At 41.2% G+C, this 24,616-nt stretch overlaps 1 protein-coding gene across 2 annotated transcripts in view; it reads left to right on the top strand.

Annotated features, from left to right (window-relative positions):
- Positions 1 to 661: 661 nt before the first annotated feature.
- The window catches only part of TRIO (trio Rho guanine nucleotide exchange factor), a 248,556-nt gene continuing 224,601 nt past the window's right edge, over positions 662 to 24,616 (top strand). For both annotated transcript variants that reach the window (XM_030267063.4, XM_032746898.3), the window contains exon 1: positions 662 to 913. In XM_030267063.4, the coding sequence (XP_030122923.4) occupies positions 799 to 913 (115 nt within the window). In that variant the 5' untranslated portion in view covers positions 662 to 798. The remainder of the gene's footprint in view (positions 914 to 24,616) is intronic.

Raw genomic sequence — 24,616 nt, 5'->3', positions numbered from 1 at the left:
AAGAACCCCGAGCGGGCTGCGGCACCACCGGGCAACCCCGGGCGCCGCGGCCCAGCCGTAGGGCGCGGGCCCGGCAGGAACTCTGAAATCCTGCGCCGCCCGGCCCCGCCCCATTGCGACCGGTGCCGGACGCTTCCGGAGACTCCCGAGCTCCCCCCGCTCCCAGCTCCACCGCCCGTGTTCCTCGAGCGAGGACTCGCTTCCTTTCCCGACTCCCCCTTCCCACCCGCCTGCTCCGCCCAGTCAAAATGGAGGATTGCGGTTGCTGCGGCCACTGGCATCGCGGTGGCTAGGGCAGCTGCTGCTCCTCCGGATCACTCCTCGCTCCTTTGAAAAAAAAAAAAAAAAAAAAAAAAAAAAGGGTTGGAAACGTTCCCTTTTTTTTTTTTTTTTCTCCGCCCACTGGCTGCTCACTGCGCGGACCGCTGGCCCTTCCCATGCCGTCGTCGTCGTCGTCGTCGTCGTCGCTCTCCTCCTCCTTCTCCTCCTCCTCCTCCTCCCGCGATTGTCTGCGCTCCGGGTGCCGCCCGGACTCCCTGCATGCACACGCCGCCTCCTAGGTGGCTGCGGGGGGTGGGCGCTCCCGGAGCTGCCATTTCGCGCATACCTTCATGTCCCTGCGCCCGCTGCGGCCGCCCGCCGCCGCCCCGCATTGCTCGCCCGCTCCGGCTGCCGCCCTGACGGCCGCTCCCGCCCAGAGGTGAAGCCGGGATCCGCGGAGGGGGCGGCGGGGTCGGTGGCGGGTCTCGCCCGGTAGAGCCACCGCCGCCAGCACACGCAGCAGCAGCAGCAGCAGCCATGAGCAGTGCCGCTACCGCCACCTCCGCCGCCGCCACGGCCGGCAGCGGCGCGGGGGAAGGGGCCGAGGAGGCTGCCAAGGACTCGGCGGACATCGCGGCGTTCTTCCGATCCGGTGAGTGCGGTCCTGTCCTGGGGGAACAGGGAAGAAGGGACGGCGGCGAGACCATGGCTAGAAGTAGAGGCGAAAGGTGGCTCTAGGGTAGCGACGTCTTTCCCCCGGAGCCGGGAAAGGAGGACAGGGCAGCCGGCTTTGTCAGGTGGCCTCGGGGAAGGCTCGTCTGCTTCTCGCCGCCGGGGCCGCCTCGGCACGGCCCGTCTGTTCCTTGGGGAGGAGGCAGGGAAGAGAGCCGAGCTCGTCCCGTGCCGAGGACAGCGGGGCTTAGGTACAGCAACTTGCGGGCAGGATACCACCCTCGCCGGCGGAACCGGGGCGTGAAAACGGAGGCGGCGGCGGCGCGGCCCGGCCGGGAGGGTGTGGGGCTGCTGCCGCCCCGGGGCGGTGTCGCCGGTGACAGGTGCGATTCTGCCTCCCGTGTCGGCCCCGTAGCGGGCGCGTCACCGGGGCCGGGCGGCACCACCCAGCGCCAGGCGTACCCGAGTCCCCCGAAAATGTCCCGCCGGGGGTTGCGGGACGGGAGGCGGGTAGAGGAGCTGCTCCGATCCGGGAAGCCCATGGTGTCGGAGGGGCGGAAAGGGTGCGCGGGGCCGCAGGGCTGCGGGGAGCCGGTTGTGCCGGCCGGACCCCCCGGGGAGGCCGGCGAGCAGGCAAGAATGACACCGCTATAAAAGGCAGTGCTCCTCCGGTGCTGTGCTGCTGGGTGGCGGCACAGGGCAGGGATGGGAGAAGCGGCACGGAAGCCCGTGTTAAGGGGTGTCGCTCCCTCGGCTGAGGCGGGGAAGCAGCGGCTCTCGGGCGCTGCCGGGCTGGGAAGCCGGGCTGGGCGCGGAGGATCGGGAAGGGAAGGGTGGGAGCCTGTTGACAGGCTGCCGGGATGAAAAAAAATGGAGGCTGCCTTTTCCCTCGGTGTTTACTCTCGGCACGCAACCGGGAGGGAAGGACGGCTGCGCCCGCCGCCGAGACCCTGTCCCCGGGGGCATAGCGGCGGGGAAGGCAGCACTGCCCGGGCCGCACGGACCTCCAGTCGGCGGGGACGGAGCCCTGCCGGCAGCCTGGGCGGTGGCGGCTACGGAGCCTCCCCCCGTGCCGGCTGCCCCCCTCGAGCGGCGGCGGCTCCTCCCCTCCGTCCGCTCCGGCGGCTCCGCGCCCCCAGGGCAGCGGCCGGGCTGAGCTGGGCATTTGCTCTTTTTGGGTGCCTAAAAAGGAGCGACGAGCAAGGGAAATGCAGACTCACCGCGGGAAAGATGAGGGGGTTGGCCGATTTCGTGTGTAAAAAATAATTATGGCAATAGTAATAATAGTAGTAAAAGCTGTGTTCACTGGGTTTTTAAGGAAAGTCCGCGAGGGAAGTGGGGAGCGGTGTAATCAGTGCTACTTGTGGTCGGTGGTGCTGCTCAGTGTGATTTCATGAGGGTGAAGGAGGAGGTGTGATTTCTAGCAGGCATCCTTGAAGCAGTGCTGGGAGCTTCATTTATGTGGATATAGGGTCCAACAGGGGGCTGGGTCCCCTCTGGAGGGCTTGATGCTCCCGAGGCAACCTGTTTAAGATGACAGCCATTGAGTGTGAAACTCCTTGTCAGGATGCTGGTCTTGGTGGCTTTTATAATGGAAAAAGGACTGAGCTTTATCGTTCCCAGGAAAAAAATCCCGATGAAAGCAAAATGACAAAACAGTAGGCTTACACACAGTAGTCTGCCTAGTGTAGTTACAAATGGGTGCTTGTGTAATAATCTTGCAGTTTTGGAACACTCTGCCAGCTGTATTAATAATCAACTTCTGCATTTATGTGTGGGTTGAGGGATGCTACAGCTAGTAAGCTCATAAGTGGTGCAGTGATCACTTCTGATGCTGATAACTTCTGGTAACAGAGAAGTTGCATTGAGCTCAGTCTTGAAACATCTGAAAATCTTAAAGTAGAAGGACATGCTTATCAAAAAACTCTTAGAGCATATTTGACAACTGGCATTCTCATTTCCATATTTACGTGTGAAGGTTATCTTGTCCAGCCTGGGCTCTAACATACACTGGAAAATGTTCTGGCATCTCCTATGTGTGTCTGGCATTAAGAAGTGCTCTTTGAATTCCACCTCTGTGCATGATCCACTCTTCTATAAGGAGAGGGTCTATTAAGAGATCTCCGGTGCTTCCCTTTGTTTGAACAACAGGCACTTTTTTTTTTTCAGTAGAACACAAAGGGCGCAGAGATCAATGAACAAGGAAAAAACTTTAGCACACTTAGGAGCAGACAAAATATTATTGTCTTTACAGAATTTACAATGACAAATGTTTCTTTTTTTCCTGTCACTTGCAGAGAATATTAGCAAAGCTCTAGCTGTTATTAAAAAGAGAAAATGAGTAAAAGTGTTGCAGTGTTTTCCAGGAGGGAAAAAAAAATACCCCAACAACAAAAAGCCTGCCTAAACAATCAGTTCTAATCTTGGGTTGGTTAAATTGGTCAGTAGAGCTGCCAAGTGGGGTTATTGGCTTTCCTCCTGTCCTTTTGTAAGACTAAGCTTGAAGTAGAATTAAAGTAGCCTGAAGAATGGAGTTTCATTATTTGGAAGATTTTGTTAGGATATTGAACAGCAGCTAGGTTCACATCACTTGATGTGTGCACATTTCCAGTTTTCACTTTGGTTATGTAAATGTAAACTCACTCTTGAGTTGTTGGGGAAATAAAGTTGCAGTTGAAATGTGAGGAAAGCAGCTGAACTGGAAGTGAGGTGGTGGCAGTAGGAACACATAAAGACTGTGTGTCTTGAATGTGAATGAGGAATCCCTTTATTGGAATTGGAAGAAATTGAGGCAGCTTACTTTCTGTTACATATTTGGTATCGAAATATCATTGTTTGAGGTTGAAAAGAAAAGAATACCTTGTTAGGTCTGTCACCTTTGTGGCAGGATTAACAGTAAAAGAAGGAGAGTTGGGGGCCAGGCAAAGTGATTACATTTTTAGGGAGAAAACTGTGGTTTTAGGAAGTGTCTTTCTGTCCTGTATATAAGTTGGAGATTAGAAATGACTGTGAAACTGAGAGAAGCATATGTTTTGAACTATAAATGTATAGACAATTTTCCTTATTTTTTTTTTTTTTTAATTAAAGTGCACTGTTGTGACTTGAAAGGACTGGTAAAGTGTTTTGGAGTTATGAAAAAAGACTGCTACCATACAAAAACCCAGTAGCGCAGAGTCTAAAACGTAGAGTGGTGTTAGTAAATGTTTTAAGTATACAAGATCTATTTTTTATGAAAAGTTATTAAGATAAACCTTTTCAAAATGTGTTCTAAGTTTCAACCTAAAATTCTGTGTATCTGAAAGGTGTGAAAACATCTGACGAGTAAAGTTGAATTTGAGGGAGTGCCATCAAGTTATGGCTTACAGGGCAGTAACATACAGAGGTGTGGTTTGGTTGTTGTTGGTTTCATCTTCATCTTTGCAGCTGTGAGTGCTCAATACTTAGGTAAGAGGACTCAACTGACATCTTCAGGATGCAAGAATAAGGGCTGTCTGTTAAGTTTAAATCATATTATTATAAGAGTGTTTTCGAAACGAAAGTATTTTTGCTAGTTGAAGTTTGTGAATTTAGTTTTTTAGACATAAAGAACAAAAGTTTTTTCATCCAAGTAAAAGACAAATATTGATGTTAGTCAAACTTTTAGTAATTAAAATTACCCTTTTGGTATGATGGAGATACCGGTGAATACAAAAGTTTGCAGAGAAAAAGGCTTGTAAGCACTTCAGTCAACCCTTGGCTAGACAGTGTAGGGAGTGTCTTTATAGATTACTCTGATAAGTCTTCGTGGAAAAAAACCAACCAACTGATAACTCTTCTTTTGTGACACGAAAATGTATGTAGTTACTTCCTGTAAGATACATTTTTTATGAGCGGCCTCTACAAACTGTAGTAACTTCATTCATTTATGGACAAACAATACAGTTTTCAAAGCCGTTGAGGAGATTAGCATTGTCACCACCTGTTTATGTGAACACTTTCCACATGTCTGGGAGGAGCACAATTTGCATACTGAGCAATGAGGAGGGTCTGGTTGGAGGAACAAAAGTGTTTGAAAAACAAAGGAAAAACAAGGGGCCCCAAAAGTCTTGTCATTAAGGTGAATAACTGTTCAGGCTTTTCCAGGTCAAATCTGAACATAGTTTTTAATTGTACTTCATTCCTTGAGATGGGAAAACAAAAAAGGGGAGGATTTTCCATCTAAAACCTAATCTACACAGGTAGCAGCAGTCCTTTCTCAGGAGAAGGAGTAAGTCTGAGATGAATGTGGGTCTGGAGGAAGTGGATGTTCCAAGTAGAGAGTTCAGTGTGCCACTTCTCTCAAGGTGAAGTTAGAGAACAGGCTGGTAGCCAGAATAGCTTTAAATAGCACTTGGTTCTAATGTTGTACACTTAGTGTATCCTGCTTGTGCATGTGTTTCTTAATGTAAGCTTAATGATAAAAGAATTTAAAACTTTGGTTTGAGATATTTGTGCTTAGTTACCAAAATGAACATATGAGTATTTTAGGAATGCTGAGATGTGTTGTGATTGTGGTCATTTGGAAGCTTCTGCAAGCACTAGTAACTTGAGATTTTGATCAGTCTGGGTTTGACTAAGTCTGCCTATAGCAACCTATGCTGATAGTCGCTTGAATAGTTGAGACCTTAGAAGAAGTACTAATAAGTGTCATGAAAATATGATTGATTTTCTTATTTTTCTTTTAAATAATGATCTTGTTTACTTAGTTTTCATTAAATTCACTTAATACTGTAAAGATAAAAGCTAGCATTTAGGAATGTGTTATTTCAAGTTTAAAAGGAGGACTTATGTTTTATTTCTTCCTGATTATATTGCTTTATATACTGTTGCCTTGCTTGCTTTATATTAGTATCCTGTGTGATAGTGGCTGGGATAATTGACTGCATGTAGTAGACAGCATTAAAAATGCTATCATAGTAAGGAAAGGAGAGAGGGTTGGGAAAGATTACATGGTAAAGAAAAGGCAAGCGTATTATTAAAAGGCAGCAGTTTTTTTTCAAGAATACTACTAATAAAAACACAATATCATTTAGATCATGGGCAAACTGACTTGCAAGGTAGGCATCAATTGTGGAAAAAAAAGCCAAATTTCCATCTGAAAACCATGAAGCAGAACACACTATCTGTAAAGTTATGATGGATGACTCTTCTTAGGAAGGCACTATCTCCTGGTGATGTGTAGTAGCAACTTACAGAGAAGGTAGTCAGAATTGTGATTGTTGCTTACTTGGCATGCCAGTTGGAGCAGCTGGAGAGTTGTTTTGAGTGTCTAACAGGAATAATCTAATAGCCAAGCCAAAAGTGAAGTTTTGCCAGGCAGCACTGGTGGTAGCTCACATGACAGTTCCCTGCTGTCCTCTGCATATACTGGTTCTTGGCCCTGTGGCTGTCAGGAGCTGAGATGTGTTTTAAGAATTGGTGGGCATGCAGAGGATGTAAAGCATGAAACAAGTTGTCCATTCTTTCATGTGACTTAGAGTGATGACAGCATTTGTATTAAGTAAATAAACACAACAAAAATTCACAGTGTTGTGTAAACTTTTCAAGAATCTGTTACTTCCTGCTTTGAGTTGCATTAGCAAATGAGAAGGTTGCAGCAGTATTGGTGTCATTAGTGCCAGTTGACCTGGGCTGAAGAAGTGGGCTCTTTTGTGAAGGTCTGATCCAATTCAGAAATAGCCATTTTAATTATATGGTTGAAGCAAGGTGGTGTGTATGTGTGTGTAAATGATATTTTGAAAAATACCATAGAAAAATACCACAACTTGATAGTTTCTGATGAGCATATATAGAGCAAAAATAACTGCAGAAACAATGAAATTACAATGGAGAAGTTAGGCTGAAAAATAGCATTGTTGAGTTGACATTCCCTGGAACAATGAAGATGAGGATAGAGAGTTTCAGTGTGAAATGCAGCAGCTGTTGTGCAGTTTGGCTTAGTGTGTAACAGCCAAGCTTCTCTCTGGATAGACAAGGACAGATCAAATTAGAGGGTAGGTTGTGTTTGAAGCAGTTGGAGGCAGAAGTTAGGAATATTTCTAAGAGAGGACAGAGGGCAATTACTGGTAACATAGCTGCCAGCTGAGAAACTAAATGCACATTTGGAGTGGAAGGTAAATGGGAGTTAGAGAAAAGCCAGGTCCATTCTTGGAAGGAGTGCATTCGAGCTGGCATGAAGTGCTGAAGCAGGAAGAGACTTGGTACAGCCGAGGCTTTCATCAGTTGTGGAGCTTAGTCACTATGTAGATGGATAATAAATGTTTCTTAGAGAAATGATGTGTCTCCAGTTGAATGTGTCCCACAGCAACCTAACAAAAAAGGTGTGAATTTTAACCTAAAATATCACATGACTTCCAAGAGTTTTTGCATGTAAAATCACTGTCTAGGTAAATAAAATCTAAATAAAGACTGGAAAGACTTTCCTTACCCAAATATACAGAGAAAAATATTAATGTTTCTCTACTCCTTTTCAATTGAAAATAAAAACTTAAATAATTCTAGTGTCAAAAAAATGTAGACTGGTAGGTCAGTTTAATGTGGTGAAATTGCATAGTGATTTTTGGTCTGCATCTTGAAGAAGGAGATAAAATCATGGAAATAGCTGTTCATGGTCAGCAAAAGTGTTAAAATAATAAAGACACATTGAAATTTTGGACATGCAGTGGTGGTTGAAGGAAAGTCAGTGATAAGTTTGAAGAGAACAGAGGAAACAATTTTTTCTGCTTGATATTGGTAAGAAATTTAATCTTAAAAAAAAAAAAAAAAGCTATGAGGTAAAAAAACCCCGTGAAGGTCACAGCAGGCTATTTTAATTTAATGACTAAGATGGTTATATCTATTTGTTGTTCTTATGAAGAAATTTGCCTGATTTGGAGAAGGATCTTTGTTTAACTTAACATTTTTCTTGGTGCGCTAAAATCAAAAAGTAGACTACTGGTGAAGTAATACTGATGATCTGCAAAGCTGAGTCATACTCCTTCAGGAAGGATACTGCTGTTTTGAGAAAACAGATCACTTACCCGGTAGTGAGGAGTAGGAATTGAAATGACAGGGAACAACTCAAGTGCTTTTAGCAGTAGACACTACAGTACATTAAAGCATCTGATTTTCAGCCTCTAGAGTAGGTTGTTGTATGGGTACACAAAGAGGAGGGTCATAAATGAGTTGTGTCCACAAAGTTTCACAAAACAGTCTGAGTGACAAGACTCTGCTCTAAAGATACAAAGCCCGTTCCAGTAGTTTCTCTGCCAAGTAGCTGCTCTAAGTAATGAAATAGCCTAACTGCACATTTGTTTAAAAAATAGGGTTGTTTTTCAAGGCTGTTGAGTGGAATCTTCTGAAATAATTTCGTCAAATTTGTTTAATCTCCTGTGTTAATCTCCTTGCCTAAGTGGCAGTAGCACTGTTTAATATACACAACTGCAAATATGTAATAGATTTTCCTACTGAGCAGTGCTGAGCTATGTCTTTTCCTGGTACTTCTGAATATGATGTTTTGTAATCTGGACCTTACTGAAGAACTGAAGTAGGTATTAGTGTTTTATAATTATGGTGGAAAGAGAAAGCAATCTTTACAGGGAGATGAGATTTTTTTGTTTGTTTGTTTCTCAGGGTCCAAGATGTTGAGGAAGAAAGATGGCAAGTACAGGGAGAAAAGTGTGGACTTCCAGCACTGAAGTTATGTCAGGGGTTTGCTTTATGTTTTATACTATAGGTGTAGTATCGTATGCTTGGATAATCCCCGCAAATCTGTGCAAGAGTCAGGACGATGTTATTGGCATGTGTAATAGTCTGACATGAGTCTGAGATTCAGGAAGGTTTGTTTTACTAGTGTGCATGAGGATACATGTGTGCATGTCAAACTAAATATTCCATGTGGCTTCAAAAACTTGAGTTTGCATGACAAATCTCTTTGTTAAAAAGTTGGGGAAAGTATTCCGGGCAGCAGGCACTGAACAGGGCTATTGTGAGTAATCCCAATGTGTTCTAGTCATCTGTGAAACTACCCGAAGCTTAATTACTCATGTTTTCTTGTAGTCTTAGTGCGTGTTTGAGCAGTAATAGTTATTCCTGAGGTGTCTGCAGACTGTATAAACAACCAGTAGTGATTTTTGTGGTTAGATTTGTACATGACTGCTTAGCAATTAGAGACTGAGGATCCAGGGTTATAGTGAAGTGAGATTTCCTAAGTGCTAAAAATTAACAGGAAAATATACCAGGGCTCACAGGGACCTATCAAGTAAATACCTACTTACTTTTGTCTAGTCTGTACCTAACTTACTGCGTAAAAGAGTAGTTCGGAATGCAAAACTTTTAGGCTTTATACAGAATTTCTGCATTTTTTTGGGTAATTTTGTGGAAACCTTCAGCCTTATGACATACTTATCAAGGCATTTGGTCAAAGGCTATTCACGAAAGTTTGTGATGGTTGCAGAGTTGGTTAATAATTTTGAGGCCACTAAATAATGAAAAATGTTATTGGTGAAATTTAATGAAAGTAGGAAGTGTTTGAAGTCTTGAGGATTGCTTGTTTTCAGAGCCCAAACAGATATAAAATGTTGGGAAGAAATCAGGTGACATTTCTTAAAGTGTGTCCTAGGTAATAAAGGGAGGATACATCAGGAACATCCCAAGAAGTGAATTAGACTAAATGGAGTGTTTAAATAACAATATTACTTGGCTAACCTCCTGTGCTACACAGTAGACTTCACCGTATCCATTATGTAGTCTTGGCTGTACAGTGTTGGTGGATATAATTTTCTACTGGCCTTAAGGTAGTAGGTTCTTCAATTTCCAAGTGTTTATTATGCCACTGACTTCTGAGTATGTTGGGTTAAGCATCGTTAAGTACAAAGATGATAGTTTTTGGAGATCATAAAAATACTCCACCTTCTTCTAAAAACTTTAGGCCAAGGTTGAAGTGTCTTTGCCCTTTGTAATTCTCCTATTCCTTGAATTCCAGATATATGCAGCTGAAAGCACTGGAAAAAAATGTAGAAAGCAAATAAAGGTGAATTGAAATATAAATTGCCTGGATTGTCCTGTTCTGCACAAAAGTCGATGGCACATAGTACGTTGAACATCGGACTTAAGAAAATGCCAAACCCCATCCTTGGAGTCCTCTTTCTGTCTTTTACTATAGAATAATAGAATAGGTTCTGGTTTCTCTGCTAAAGAAACTGAATAGCCGTTGTTGTTATTTATTTTTTTTAACAACGTGTTACTCTCAAAGCTTTTTTCCCTGTCTTTATTTATTTGCTTTATTAATGTTAATCAGTGACTTAATTTTGATTGATACTGCACATAGGATTGGTCCTAAAAGAATAGAAATGGAACAGCTACAGCAGTAGCTTATGGTCTTTACACATCACATTTCCTGTGCCTTAAGTACTTGTTTTCTGCACTTAAAGATAGTTGTTAGGCTTGAATTTGCAATAGTGTGCAAAGTTCAAAGAAGAAATCAATGCTGTGCATTGCTTAACTCACAGGGTATTATGTGAGCTGGTCTTCTGTAAGGGCAACAGAGGCAAGCCAAACTAAAATTTATTAGGACAGTTGCACTTTTTCAGATAGAAAAATGATAATGACTTATCTATTGACTTGTTGGTTGGCTGTCATGGTTGAGGAATGGTGTTCCCTCAGTCCACTTGGTCACTCCCACTCTGTATTCCTTGTGGCAGGATGAAGAGAAGAATTGTAGACACAAAAGGTAAAGATTATGTGTCAAGATAAAAGCAATTTACTGGAAACACTAATGAGATAAGAAATCATACAGTAATTATACAAATGACAGAGTGTACAAGAAAAGAAACGTTATTGCTCATCCTTGTGGAACATTGTCCTTGTGGAATTCTCTGACTGCTCCCTCTGCCATGCTGCCCTGACATGGGAGTGAGCCCTTTGCCTTGTTCCCAGAAAATGACATGAGGTGGTACTCTGGGTCCTAATCATGTCCCCTCCAGGCCAGAACCAGCACACTGGCTTGTTAATGCTATATATTAAATGAATAAATAAATAAAAACTAAGATACCAGTTTCTCCACAGGTAGTGAAAGGCTGTCTTTGGAAGAAAAACAAAGAATTGTACTTGACTGAATTTCTCGCCTTGGCAGCTGAGCAGAAAGTTAAAAAACTGAACTTCATTTCTATCCCTATTTGGGAAAATTCTACTGTTTGTCTGTTGAATTACTAAGGCAGGAGAGTCAAGTCAAGCCTGCTTATAGAAGGTGATGAAATACAGTTTGTCTCATTGTGATCCTTGTAGAGTTTAGCCATGACATGCTTTAACCCGTCAGTGTGGAAGGAGCAATATCTTTTCTAGTACAGTGTAGGGCTGGAGTCAAATTTGCCTATGCTTAACTCAGAACAAGGGTGTAATTCTGCCAACAATAACCACTCAACGTGTGTGTTAACTTTTTTTTTTAATGTTTGGAATCAGATGCATCCTACCCTAGCCAAAGGGAAACATTTTTGAAGCTCTGACGCATTTACACAGATGAAGGAAGGAAATGTCCAAAAGAGTCAAAAGCTAAAAATAGATCAGTTTACTGAGTTGAACTCTGGATGGGAATTGATGAACTAAATATAAATCTATATTTGAACCTTTGTGACTTACATAACTGAGTGTTGTAACCCCTTTCGGATATTGCTGCTTTTTCTTGCATTAAATTTTATAGTAGACGGCTTCAGAGGAAAACTTGTGCCAGACTTTGTGGGTTTACTTTGCACTGCTTTGAATAGACAGCACTGAGAAGTCTGATTCTCTCTTGATGATTATTGGTACAGCATAGTTTAACTCCCTGGAAAAGTGGATTGTGGGTTGTGTTGGGGTTTTCTTGTTTGTTTTGAAGAACTTCTCAGTGGAAATGGTATCTCCTGACTCTACTGAACGGAAGTTTTAAACCAGTAGCAATTAGAATCGTTGTCTCTGAGGGAGTGTAATTTTTTCCCCAACTTCTTCAAGAAGCAGTAAATTTGCCTGTCATAGCTGTAAATAGAAAGGAATGATAACCTGAACATTTAAGAATGAATATTTGGCTTTCTAAAATGGTTCACTCTCTGCCTTGACACAAATCAAAGTTAGAAACTATCAGCTTTCCCTTGAGGTAAAGAAAAGTAAGCTCATTTGAGTGTGTAAAATTTGTGTAATGGGAAAAAATATAGGAAAAACTGTTAATATGTGAGAATGTTGTAGATTGCTGTTCTTAGATGACTGTGGTAGTGCCATGAAAATGGAGATAAGCAAATTTTCCTTCTTCCTTAAGTAACAGTGTACATTTTTTTGAGAACTGGTAGCAACCAACACAATACTGCTAACTAAAAAATGGCTTTTTCCAGTGTGTTCAAGCAGGGACAGTGCAGTTGAATCCCTGTGGTTTAGCATTTGCACTAGCAACTGCTAGTGAAAAGTGGTTCTTTCATAATATTACACATAATTGTAAAGCTTTGCATTGGAGAGATGAAGTACATATATTAATTCATTGACTTTGTCAGAAAAACAAGTGTTACCATTTACAAATACAATAAATATAATAGAATATTAGGAGTAAAAATGGTAGCTTTGATTAGAGTAACTTCAAGCAGTAACTCTCCACCCATCACTCCCACAAGAACTGAGGGTTCGTTTTTTTACTCAATACCTTTCCTTTTTTACTATATAATTTGCTGTAGAATGTTTGCTTGACAGATGTATAAATAGTTGTGCTCTTATTTGCTTTGTGTTTTTGTTTGGTTTTCCAGTGGAGCCTGGGAATGTTTGTTTTTGCAAGGTTGTTTTGAAAAAAATTTGGAGTCTTTGATTACTAAAAATAATATTGGTTCCAAGCAGCAGTTTATCTGTTAAAGCAATGAGCAGTTTGTAGCAAAACGACCTGACTACATGGTTATATACCAACATGGCAATTTAAACTTTGTATTTATGGAAGATCTTGTTATATAGCAAAGTATGAGAACTACTCTGTTTAAAATACTGTATTTTACTAGAATGTGCTTTTGGAATGGATTTGTCCATGTTGCTGTTTCCACTGTGTTAACCCACTGTTAAAAAGTTAAAGCTGTAAAATCCTTTTGCAAGAGCTTGGTTAACTTGAGTGGCTGTGCAACCTGTGGTATTTCTGCTTGTAGGCAAGTTCATGAGCAGGATGTGACTTGCAGTTCATGTCCACTGAGGCAACATTAGTGTCTTCAAAGAGCAAGGAGGTGCTGCTCTCCATAATGCTGTTGTATGTCCTCTAGGCAGTGAAAAGAAGTGGCAGAACCTTGTATTTGAGTGTGGTAAGCAAGGATGGATGTACCTTGATACTTAGGTGGAACACTTGAGGTGCAGTCTGTAAATTGTCTTGGCTCAAGCAAGACAATAAAGCCAGAGCTTGATTCCCTCTGTGCATATGCTGAAGCTTTGTTACGTGTTGACAGAGCAGCAAATGAGAGCAGTGATTTTTTGTGGTCTTAAGCAGTCAAAATAGTATCTTAAGTTTAATTTATTTATTTGTGTTTTTACTACTTGGGGTAGGAATCTCACTCCCACTTGTCTCCTTTGCTAATACTTTGAGCTCTGGCTCCTGTTCTGACTTGAGAGGTGGGATACAAAATCTTCAGATTTGAGATCTGCTAGTTTAATGAGACTTGTTTTACTACAGGAAAGATGAATGTTAGAGGAGGAATAGGCATCTTTTTCAAGACTGGCTTCTCACTGTCTTAATTGTTGTCTCTGCCTCTGTGATCCCTTCTTTTGTTCCTTTTCTTCAATAAATAAGACAGAGATCCAGCAGACAATAAGCTCAATAACGAGGCATCAGTGTTCATCTCTGCAGGAGGTCCATTATGTGCGCATGAATAAGTAGGGGGTCCTGTGGAAAAGCCCTGCGGAGTTTGAGAAATACAGCACCTGTGCTGTGTGCTGCGCTGACAAGTAAGGGTTGCACAGGGGGCCTTAATGCTGCATTACCTAGTTTTTGAATCCTCTTTGTGGCAATTGCAATCACACCGGGTCCTATCTCATTGTTGAGATGAGTCATTGTTTAGAGTTTATGTAAAGTTTTCATTAAATGCCTTAGTGGATGATAGTAGATGGCATTGGTTTTATCTGGAGGCAGTGGTTACTATGTTACATCAGAGGTATTTTGGGAGTAGAAATGCATTAATCCACTGTGTAATGTTAAAAAAGGCAGATGTTTAAGCTGCTTTGTTAGAAATATTGAGGACAAATTAGATACTTTACTACTTCTTTTTTTAACATTTCTTTTTTTTTTTTTTATATAGACCCAAATACACTCTTCTAGTGTTCAGTTTCTTAGGGATTGATTTTTGTTAGTTGAGCATCATGTTAGTTCTGCCGTGGTAATAAGAGTTAAATGAAGCAAGGTGTAAAAATTATCAAATACCAAGGAGGAAACAGGAACCAAATTATGTATTTTCCTTTCACAAGCAATAGATAATTAACAGTGAAAAGACAAAATGTGTTCTCAGGTGAGGAAAGCTTACCACAGTGTAATAGGTTAGGATTTACATGCAGAATGCCCATGGCAGGATATATGGCACTGAAGGACTAAATTGGAAGTTCATAGTGATAAGTGACCTAAATTATTGCACTCTTTATTTTGTCGGTTATGTGGACTAAAATTGCTGCTTTAATAAGAAGCTTTCTGAACTGTTGTGTAACCTCCAAGAAAGGACCTAAAAGGAGATAAAGGGGTGCCTCTTCACATGGTATGAGAGAGTTGTAATGTTGCTGTGTACAAGCTGCATTCCTCCTGCTTTGTGGAAAAGAAATTGACTGAATATATAAAATAACTGTTTCCATGTCAAGCTAAATATCATAATGGAATGAAATGTATTCCTTATTGAAAAGTGACTGGTAGAGACTAATTATCAGAAACAAAATAACTCTGTATCTCCCCAGTGGAGTTTAAATCAAAGGTGACAAACATCTGAAAATGTTGGAGTTTTATTTGAAATGTCAATATTTATTGGTTTCCAAGTCCTGTGTTAGGGGTTGATTGAACAGCACACAGTATAAGGGCATTATTACCAGTCACATTTAAGCCAAGAATGAATTAAGTATACTTAAGTGGTGCATTTCTTATCCAGGCATCCTTTTCTTTCGCAGAAATTTGAGAATAAAGCCAGGACTTAAGTCAATATCTGTTCATGTCGCGCTGTTTATGTTGCCATGTTGATACTGGGGAAAAGGGAGGGGAAAGCGAGTAAAACAATTTCTTGTTCTGGAGATCAGTCAAGCAGTCTCTAACCAGTGAGGTGGGACATCTGTGTGAATTGCTGAGCTTGTTGAAGTACAGTTTTGGAGAATAAGCTCTGCCGCCCTTGTCTTGGTTCTGCCCACATATATTCAAGTTTGGCACGGGTACAAGATGTAATCTTTGAGAAGGCAGCAATAGCTGGCTAGGGGGAGGCAGGAGTATATCTGAGACAATGAAGGATGAAAGAGAAAATCAAGGAAGAAAGTAACTTAGAGAATTAAGGGTGAGGGTCAGTTTGCTTACAGAAAGGAAACCATCACACTACCATCACACTACTGCAAAAACTGCTGTTTCTTTTGTGGTTAAGGTCTTATACCGAAACAGAACTAACAGTTTTACTGATGTACACAGGCAGATTAATAGATGCAAGGGAGCCTGAATTTTCACAGGCCATTTGACGGAAAATGTACTGTTTCCCTGAAGCAACCACCAATTTCAAGGCCAAAAGGAAGCTTTTCATGTTTTAAAGCACAGCACAAGAGGGACAAGCCTAGGCAGAAGAATGGAAGAGAGATAATGGATATATAATGCAGAAGATTTCAGATTGGAAGTGCAGTGAGGTCATGGAGAGAACTGACCCTTGAAAGGAATGTAGAGGTGGGTTGTGTTTTTATGTACCACACTGCTCAGATGTTTGCTTTACAGGGATAATGTGCTCAAATCAGAAAGACAAGCTGTTAATAGTCCCTGCTCTAGATAGGTCTAATGTTTTTTTTATTCCCTGAAGAGAAGAGCAAAAAAGTGGAAAGGAGCTTGGATAGAATTCCTTAATTTTGTAATGCAAAGTACAACCGTGATTACATAACTCAGGAAAAAGTCACTGTTAACTATTTTGACCTTAAAATTATCTTTTTTCTTACACTCTTCCTCAAGTTCCTACCACTCACATTTTAAATGTATTACTTGCGTTTCTATGGAAAGAGCAGCTTAGTTGAGCAAGGTGGTCACCAACAGTCTTAGCTCCACAAGGACCCCAGCAAATAAACACGTTTGTGGTTGGTCCCCTTGCTGTCGCCTCTGATCTGCCAGGTGTGCTGCAGAAGATATGTGTACAAGGCTGTACTGATCTCAGGAGATTTGTTGAACTTTATCTCTAGGTGATCATCTTGTTGTGTTTGGATGAGATAACTAATCACACTTTTTAATTAAAGAAATGTCACAGTTATAGAAAAAAAAAGCTATTTGGATATGGTGGTTATTTTGCTGATAGTTTTCTCTGCTTAAGAAGGCTCAATCAAAACTTCCTGCATTGGCAAGTGTATGCTATCGAATGAAAGTGAATCGTGAGTAATTTCAGGCTGACTTCTTCCCAGGTATTTTTTCTTCTTTGTGGTCAAAAGTTGTTCTTGGTGAAATAGTTAGAGACACGAAGCATAGATTTTGTATTAAACCTTTAAAGAGATGGCCAAATCACCTACATTTTGGTTGTTCCCTCCTATTAAAGTATATTGAAGGAAAAGCTGACATTATTAATGCAAAGATGCGTCTCTAAAAAGGGCAGTTCATATAGCTGAAAAAAATGAAGCAGAGTTAAGAAGGTGTTAACTTGAGTTTACTCCCTGGGCTAACAGTAATTTCAAAATTAACATATTCTGAAATGTTGCTTTGAGAGCAATATTGGATTTAATTCTGCAGTATACAATTAGAATTATCATTCCCTGTGATATTTAAAATGCTGCCTTGAGTTTAGCATAGAAAGTGAGTATGTTTGAGTGTTTTTTCAAATGATATCTACTTCAGTAGTCATTATGTGTGCAGTTTGTCTAGTGTTAACAGCATTCAAGTGTCTAAAATTAGGACTATATGTTGCCGTAAGAAATAAGCAAACCACAACCTATATGCTTCACTCATTGCCTTTAATTTAGCACAGTGTTATTACTGGGTGCCTTGCTTTTGTGGTTAGTTTGGTTAGAGTTCTTAATCAATTGGAAGTATTTTGGCCCACGTTCTAGAGGTAAAATAAAAATTGGTACTGTGGCATTTCAGTTTGGTGGAGGAAATTCATACATTTTCCAAATGTATGAAACTGGTAACTGGCTGATAGCTTGGAAATGGTTCTGAAATAACAGGGTAAGTTTATAAAGATAGCCATGTAGTAATGAGGTAATTTTATATTTTACTTTAAAATTGGCCTTCCTAAAGGGAGGCTTTATGATGGCATCTGAAAAAGGTAGGAGTGGAAAAACATGGTTAGTGGAACGGATGGACAGGTAAAAAGAGGCTTGTGTTTATGTAGTTGAAAAAATGTTGTAACATAGTTAAAAATGATGTAATAGAACAGCCATACTGATTGGGCTGAAGGAACTGAAGAATGAGGTTAGTAATTTGTTGCAGATAGGCAAAGTTCTAAACAGGATCAAAGAAGTTCTTAAGAGTAGGCTCTTAGACAACAAACTGTAGCACTTAAGACAGCAGGGTACTCTTGTACCCTTGCTGTTCCCAGTTAACGTGTTCTGATCTCGCTTCTAAGTTGTACCTGTTTATAAGGCTAGAATTGATTAGTTAAGACAGGGGCTTGCTGTCTGATAATATTGCACTTTTTCTGTCTCTGGATGTCTGTAGTTATTTTCCTGTTCCCTCATTTTTTACAGCTGGTGTAAAAGATTTTCCTGAAGTATTGGATGTATTGATGAAGTTTACTGTGCTCAGAACAGGGAATCTGTGGTCTGACTGGCTCCTGTGTGTTGGAGAGTTAAATGTAGGCTATACAACTTGAATTCCTCAGAAAGAGGATGTACTTGTGATCTTTAAAACAGTTTTAGTTACTACGTATCTGCCTTACCCTCTAGCTTTTAGAGACATACCTCAATATAGACTCAATTAAATTCCTGTCCTTTAATGAAATCATTTGCTTAATGCGTAGCTGATACGCTTGGAACTTCAGGGCATGGTCAGGATCCAAAATTAATTGCCTCTTGGGGATGGATAGTGCCATGTGGGCATCTGAAAGAACAGTGTCTCTTTCAAAAGCCTTCTGAAACGGTCAGCTTTGAAAATGAGGCACATCCTTATTATGTTAAGGAATATTGTTGTGGTTTGTATTTTACTAAGTTCTATTAGGTCGATTGTTAAAGTGGTACATTTTCTTGTCCCCTATATTTTCCCTAAGTTGGTTTCTCCCTAAGTTGTGTCCTCCCTTCCAGCTGCCCCTCAAGTTGCCTCCTCGGTTTGTTCCACACCCTTTGTCCTGTGTTTCAAGGCAACCTGGCCCCTTTGTCCTGTCTGTTAACCTAAACCCTACCCATTGTTTTAGAAAGTTCCCTGTCCCTCACCTCCAGGACCAATCCCAGATGGACTCCTGTCTCCTTCCCTTGCCCTGCTTTGTGGCATCCCTGAAAACCACACCCTAAGAGTTACTCATTGGTTGTCTCATTGTGTCCACCCCTGTTTTGGGAAGTGTTAAAAACCCTTGCACAGCTGTGCTCGGGGTTTTGCTTGCCGATGTTCCCTTCAGCTGTCCTGTGCTGTGTACACCCTTCCATCACCCAATAAACCTACTGGACTTCACACCGCAAGAGAGCCTCTCCTGCCTCCTTTATCTGATCCTTGTCACACCTCCAGGGGTCTCCAGTATTGGGCATTTGGCTCAGAGGTTCCAGCTCAGGCAATACCCTAACCTGGTCGGTTCCCCACTCTTGCCATTGCCCCAGGACCATTTTGGAGCTAGCCTGGGCTCTGGAGAACAGTGGCAGAATATATTTGGATCTTGAATCCTGCTTAACACTTTCACTTTGTACCAACAAAAGCAAATAAATGCTTTATCTATGGAAGACGATGCAAATTGAAAGAGGAGAGCCATAACTTCCTTACTTCCTGTCTTCGAGTAGTCTCCCTCCCCTCCACCAGCCCACAAATAGGAGGAAAAAGTCCAAACTTGGCATAAAGGAAAGAGGGCATGTTGTTCCCAAACCAGTCACTAATTCGTCAATCCACAGTAGTATTGTTTTAACGTGGATAAGGCCCTGTTCTTTCCTTTGTGTTGAATTCCTTCCTGTTTAAGACCATTGTCTTTAAAGTACACTTATATCAGCTTGAATGGTAGGAACTTTGTGCTTATTGCTACAGTATGTATATTAATTATTTGCTGCAGCTGGTTCAAGTAGGAAAAAAAAAGTTCTCAGGCATTGGCTGTGGGATAGCAAGTGTGTTTGTTAGCAGAGCTGCTAAAACATTGTAGCTGTGTGTGCAGGCGAAAGAAGGCAGGACTAGGGAGGAGCTCAAACTCAGCTTGCCTTTGTATGCTCAGCAGGAGAGGAAGATCCAGCAATTGAGCAAAACCATGTTAGATGACATGGATCCAAAGGTACAGCTGTCAGTTAAATATCCTAGAGTCTTAAAGAAGTAACTGATGTATGTTAAGTAATCTGGTGCACCTTTCATAGTCCCTCACATAGTATCAATTAATGGAGAAGATTAAGCTCCATTTGCTCAATTAAAGGAAACATGTAATTTTCAGTAATGCTTGAGCTAATATCCATATATTTCTGACTTGAACTTCAAAAACAAAAGTGGAGGTTGCTATTTATTCATTCTTTCTGACTAATTCCTGTGACTTGAATTGGACTGGTTGTGGGCAAGCAGGGAAGGGAGAACACTGCGTTTTTTTCAATAATTGTGTAATTAAATTCATTGATGGTAGGCCAAGAATACTGATCACAAGGGTTGGTGCTGAATCAGAAGGAATACTTTAAATGGCGCTCTGTTGAACAGAGGCATAATTGCCCTCTCTTTCCCCTTCTTGGCTTATTGGACGGCTGAATTGCTCATTTCATACATGGCTTTGAGTGTGACTGGAGCTGTGAATCAGTATTTGTTGGAGTTTTGCATCTGGCTTATGGTCTGACTTCCCTTTTATGAGTTGGAGAGGCTGCCTCTGTTGTTACTGTGTAGTGAAAATCCTCTTAAACTCTTCTTCTCGTGAGTGGGTGAAAATGTTTGCCAAACACATGAATCAATAATTGCTTATTTGCCTCAGTGCTCCTTTTCAAAAGCTTCAGGGTCCTTTTCTGTGTTTGCACAGATAATCAATGTCTGTCCCTACATGATAATTAACAGGGATAGATAACTCAGGGGCCCTTCCTTTACAAAGTCATCCTACAACTGTGCCTCTGAAACCTCTTATTCCATTTTTGACCTTTTGTCAAGGCTTTAATTGAAATGGCAATAACTTACATGCAGTGAGAATGACCTGATGATTATTTTAGTTAAAGGTGTTTGCTAGTTTACGGTGCTGGTGAAATGCCTGGAACTCCGTGTGGGACAAAAAGAATAAGTAAACTGTCAGAGACTATTAAAAACAAGATATACACTTGTCTCAGTATGAGCAAGAACACTGCATGTAGCTTGACCTGGTAAGTTTTCATAAACTAGAGACTGGCTTTTTAATGGTCTTGTCTAACATGTCCATTTTGTTCTGCAGTTGCTGACTGAAAATTAAAATGAAGGAAAAATAACCTTCCATGATTACAGTTTTCCCTTGGGAACTATTTCAATTGTGGCTTTCTCATGAGAGAGATTGTGGCTTCCTTTCTATTTCTGTGGCATGAAAATTCTGATTTGTGTAGCCTGTTTCTAAAGTTGAGAATATTCCAGATGCCAGTTTCAGAAGATACAAACAACTTCCAAGTGCCTGTAGTTTGAGGAAGTCTCTAGCTGATTCAGATTACCATCTTGATGTGACCTTTGTCAAAAATAACTACAGTTAAGTAGTACATGCACAATCTCTCTATTCAGTAGAGTAACGAAAAGAAAACGATCTGTTTTAATGGATGAGATTTGTTTGCTGTTTTAGATTTGCATTCTGTAGTGGGAAGGCAAGCTTTTAAAACTGTCTGTTTTACTTTGTTTGCTATTCAGGTCAGTGGCTTCTTAGTCCACTGGAGGACTGCAAGATAGACTTGAGCTGTTTGCGCTGCTCCAAATCAGTTGGGCTCCCTGTCACTGGGTAACTTATTTTGTTCCAGTGCTTGGCTTTGTCATCCAGTGAAAAACTACTCTTAGTGCCATAGTTTATGCCGCTGAAAATCTGCTTTTTGGTACCACAATTAACATGGATCATAGCCCAAAGCTTCAAACTGTATTGCTCCATAGCTCGACATAGATGCAATGCCTGTACATGCCTAAACCTTAAAGTGTGTTCAGATTGTTTGTATTTCAGTGATATGATCTAATGGTAACAAAGTTTCTTCAGTGGACAAAAAGTGGGAGGAAAAGAGGATTCTAGCCCACATTCTGTAGGCCTGAAACTATACAGAATCTGTTTGGTTATCTAGAGCCTCTTAATGGCTATTCCCATTAGCAATTTAGTTCAGATCAAAGTGTTCTTTTGGAGTGCATCTCTTGATTGTCCCATTTCACAGTTCTTTGCTCGATGTGAAGCATCTCAGGCACACAAATAGGATTCCTTTCAGATGAAATTGAAAGGAATTACATACACCAATTACAAATAAGTATTAAGTCCACAGAACCAGACAACAGCCAGTCAAAAGTAAAGCTTCATTCAAAATACATAGTTAGGCCACTGAAGTTTTCTGCAGCAGGATTTTGCTGTATTGACCCTCTTCTGTTGCACTGTACACCAAGTTCAAGTGTAGACTTAGCCTCTTAGCCAAGATGGTCAGCAGCTAGGTCCTGAAAGTCAGCAAATGCTCTAATTAAGTAACAAAGACCAAACAATGACAGTTAATTTACTGTGTGAAGTGAATGATCACTCTAAAATATGGGCTGTGCTTCAGAAACCTTTCTCAGTATCCAGATAGTCCTGGGACTGCAAGGATGTGGAAAGCTGAAGGAAGGGAGGAGATGGCTGCTTAAGTTACAGGTGTGAGGCAAGGAGCTGGTGTTGCATGTGGCACAGCAGCTGTTGTATTTGTGTTTTCTCCTGTGGCAAGGCACTTAGATTACCTGTCAGCACTGCCCTAATGCAGGTCACAGTTTTGTCTTGGACCTGTGCGTCAACTTTTGAAGAATTCTGTGTGTCTAAAAAGCACAGGTTTATCACTAATGCTCTAGAGAGGGACACATATTTGAGGTTCCTCTCTACTAAATTTGAGTGGATGGACAGTGTTTTCTTCCACACATTCAATCCTAGAAAAAACACGGTTAAGGCGTGCATGGGATGATAACCATACATGTCTTGCTTCTGTGTTTGAAACTACAAGTTCTTTTGATGTGGAGCTGCCTAGAGCCAAGAAACAAGTAAGTTGCTGTAGGAAGAGGACCGTCAGAAAGCAGGCATGTGAACTGACTCTATGATGCAGATAGGCTGAAGAAATCCTTCTCATGCAAAAGCTGTTCCAAAGTTATTTATTCAGAAATTAAATCATCAATAATTGACCACTGATGATACATAATAAAAAATTTGAAAAGTTATTGTAGAATTCACCATTAGTTGAAGTATCTTGCAACAGGTTGGAGAAGTATAAATTCCAGTGGATAATGTTATACATTCACTGTCCCTCTTCTGATGAGCATAAATTGTTAATTCCCAATTCGTAGATAAATTTTTGAGGGCTACTAATTGGCTTACTGTAAGACCCATCAGTGTAAGGCTTAGAGCTCAAATAGCCTTGTGATAGCTAGAGTTTACTTATTTGCCCATCTGCCAAAATTTTCATTGCTGTAATAGAGTTATCTGGAAGAATATTTTCTGAGGTTCCAACTGCTTGATTGCAGCATCTTTGCAGCTGGGTCCAAATGTTAGTGTTTTTTGGGTTTGAAAGGTTTTGCTTTGGTGGAGGTGTTAGCACTCGCTTTTGTCTTCTCTGTGGGTGGCATTTGGAGCAGAAATATGTCAGGATAACTACAGGAGAGAATGTTGGAAACTGAATGTAATATGAAATTGTAGGCAACATTGATCGATTTTTATTAAAAATGCTGCTGTGCAGCCCTTGTACTTAATGAAGATGGGCTGAAGGGCTTAGTGAAGGTCACTGCTAGCAGTAAGGATTTGTTGAGATCCCATCTCTTTAAGGGCTGCTGCCAACTTAAAGAAAACCTTCCAAGCCCTCCATTCTTTCATTCTTTTGGCTGCTGAGAGTGTTTGCATTGCCCAGGAGCAGGGATGGGAGACTGAGGTGAAAATTTGGATTTCCGAAGACCTACTGTGAGTGGTCATTTGCTTTTACAGACTTGTCTGGAGAGATGGTGAACTCTGGCAGATGAGCAAGACAATTTATTTTTAAATCTGTCATGAGTCGTAAGTTGATATTATCACATGAAAATAGAAAAACTCTTTTTAAAAAAGTGTATCTAGTATCTAAAGCTTGGATTGGTGACTTTAAACAAGTCTTCCAGTCCCTCTAAACCCTGGGTGTAGGCTTCATGTTTAGTTCTGGTGTAAGAAGCCTTAACACTGAATTTGAAAAGTTATCAATGTCTCTGATACTTTCAGTAACATTGCCCATCCATTCAGAATTAAATATCTGCTTGGTAATACATTTGCATCTTTCAAATTTGTATGTAATGCATCTCTTACTACTTTGTGTGCAATGCCTTAATGGTGACATCCTTTTGCTAGAGGATGGTGTAAACCTTGGTCCTCTAGTGACTCCTTAGGTGCTTGTACATTATGCATCAAGAGCCAGCAGCCATCTGTTTCCTACTGGACTTTAAGCCTAGCCTGCCAGCTCTAAGGAGGTCTGGCTATACAGCTTCATTTCTTGAGAAGGAGGATAAAGTAATGTCATGGCTTGGTTGGTATTTGAGAAATACTTGTGTTAGTAAATTAGTTTGAATTTTATATGATTACCACTAAATAGCATTTATGAAAAGAATCTTTATTATGTTTATATAAAGATGACAGTATTATCAATGATTTTGTGGAATAAAAACCAAGTGGCTTACTTTCTTCATCCCAGAATCAGAGATGTTAAGGAACATGTACTAAGGAAGGAAGCAAACCTAGTTTTAGGAGGGGTTTCAATTTTACTTTCCTTTCCTTAGCTGCATTTATAGGTTGACCTGCTGCTTTCATAAAGCTGTTCATAGAATTCAATCTGGACTTTGTGTGTGTTGTCTGACAGCAATTTGAGGTGACAGAGAAATCCAGGCACATCTTTGCCTCCCCTTCCCAGGAAGAGGAAAAGGTTGTGACCTCTTCAGGCAAGTGGCTTTTATGGGCAAACAAGCCTGGATCTTCTTCAGAAGAGAACATTCTCAGCCAGTCTGTTATTGCACCACTTTGTTCAGAGAAAGTGAAATAGTATTTCTAAGGTGTGCTTCCAAGTGAAAGGAGTCTGTGGCCTGAAAAGGGTACCTCAGCCTGCAATATATTCTGTCTTCCTTGTATGGCTCCTGGTGCCCTGAACTTAGGTGCATTTTCCTCTCCTCTAATGAATACTTGTAAGGAGTTGTAGTCATTTGCGTGACTCTGATAATAGACCACTTGTAAAATCAAAATTGTCAGGC

This window comes from Taeniopygia guttata, chromosome 2 (assembly GCF_048771995.1).
Source record: "Taeniopygia guttata chromosome 2, bTaeGut7.mat, whole genome shotgun sequence".
In the NCBI taxonomy this organism is placed as follows: Eukaryota; Metazoa; Chordata; class Aves; order Passeriformes; family Estrildidae; genus Taeniopygia; species Taeniopygia guttata.
The sequence above is the reverse complement of the archived record's forward strand: the minus strand, read 5'-3'. Positions and strand labels throughout refer to the sequence as shown.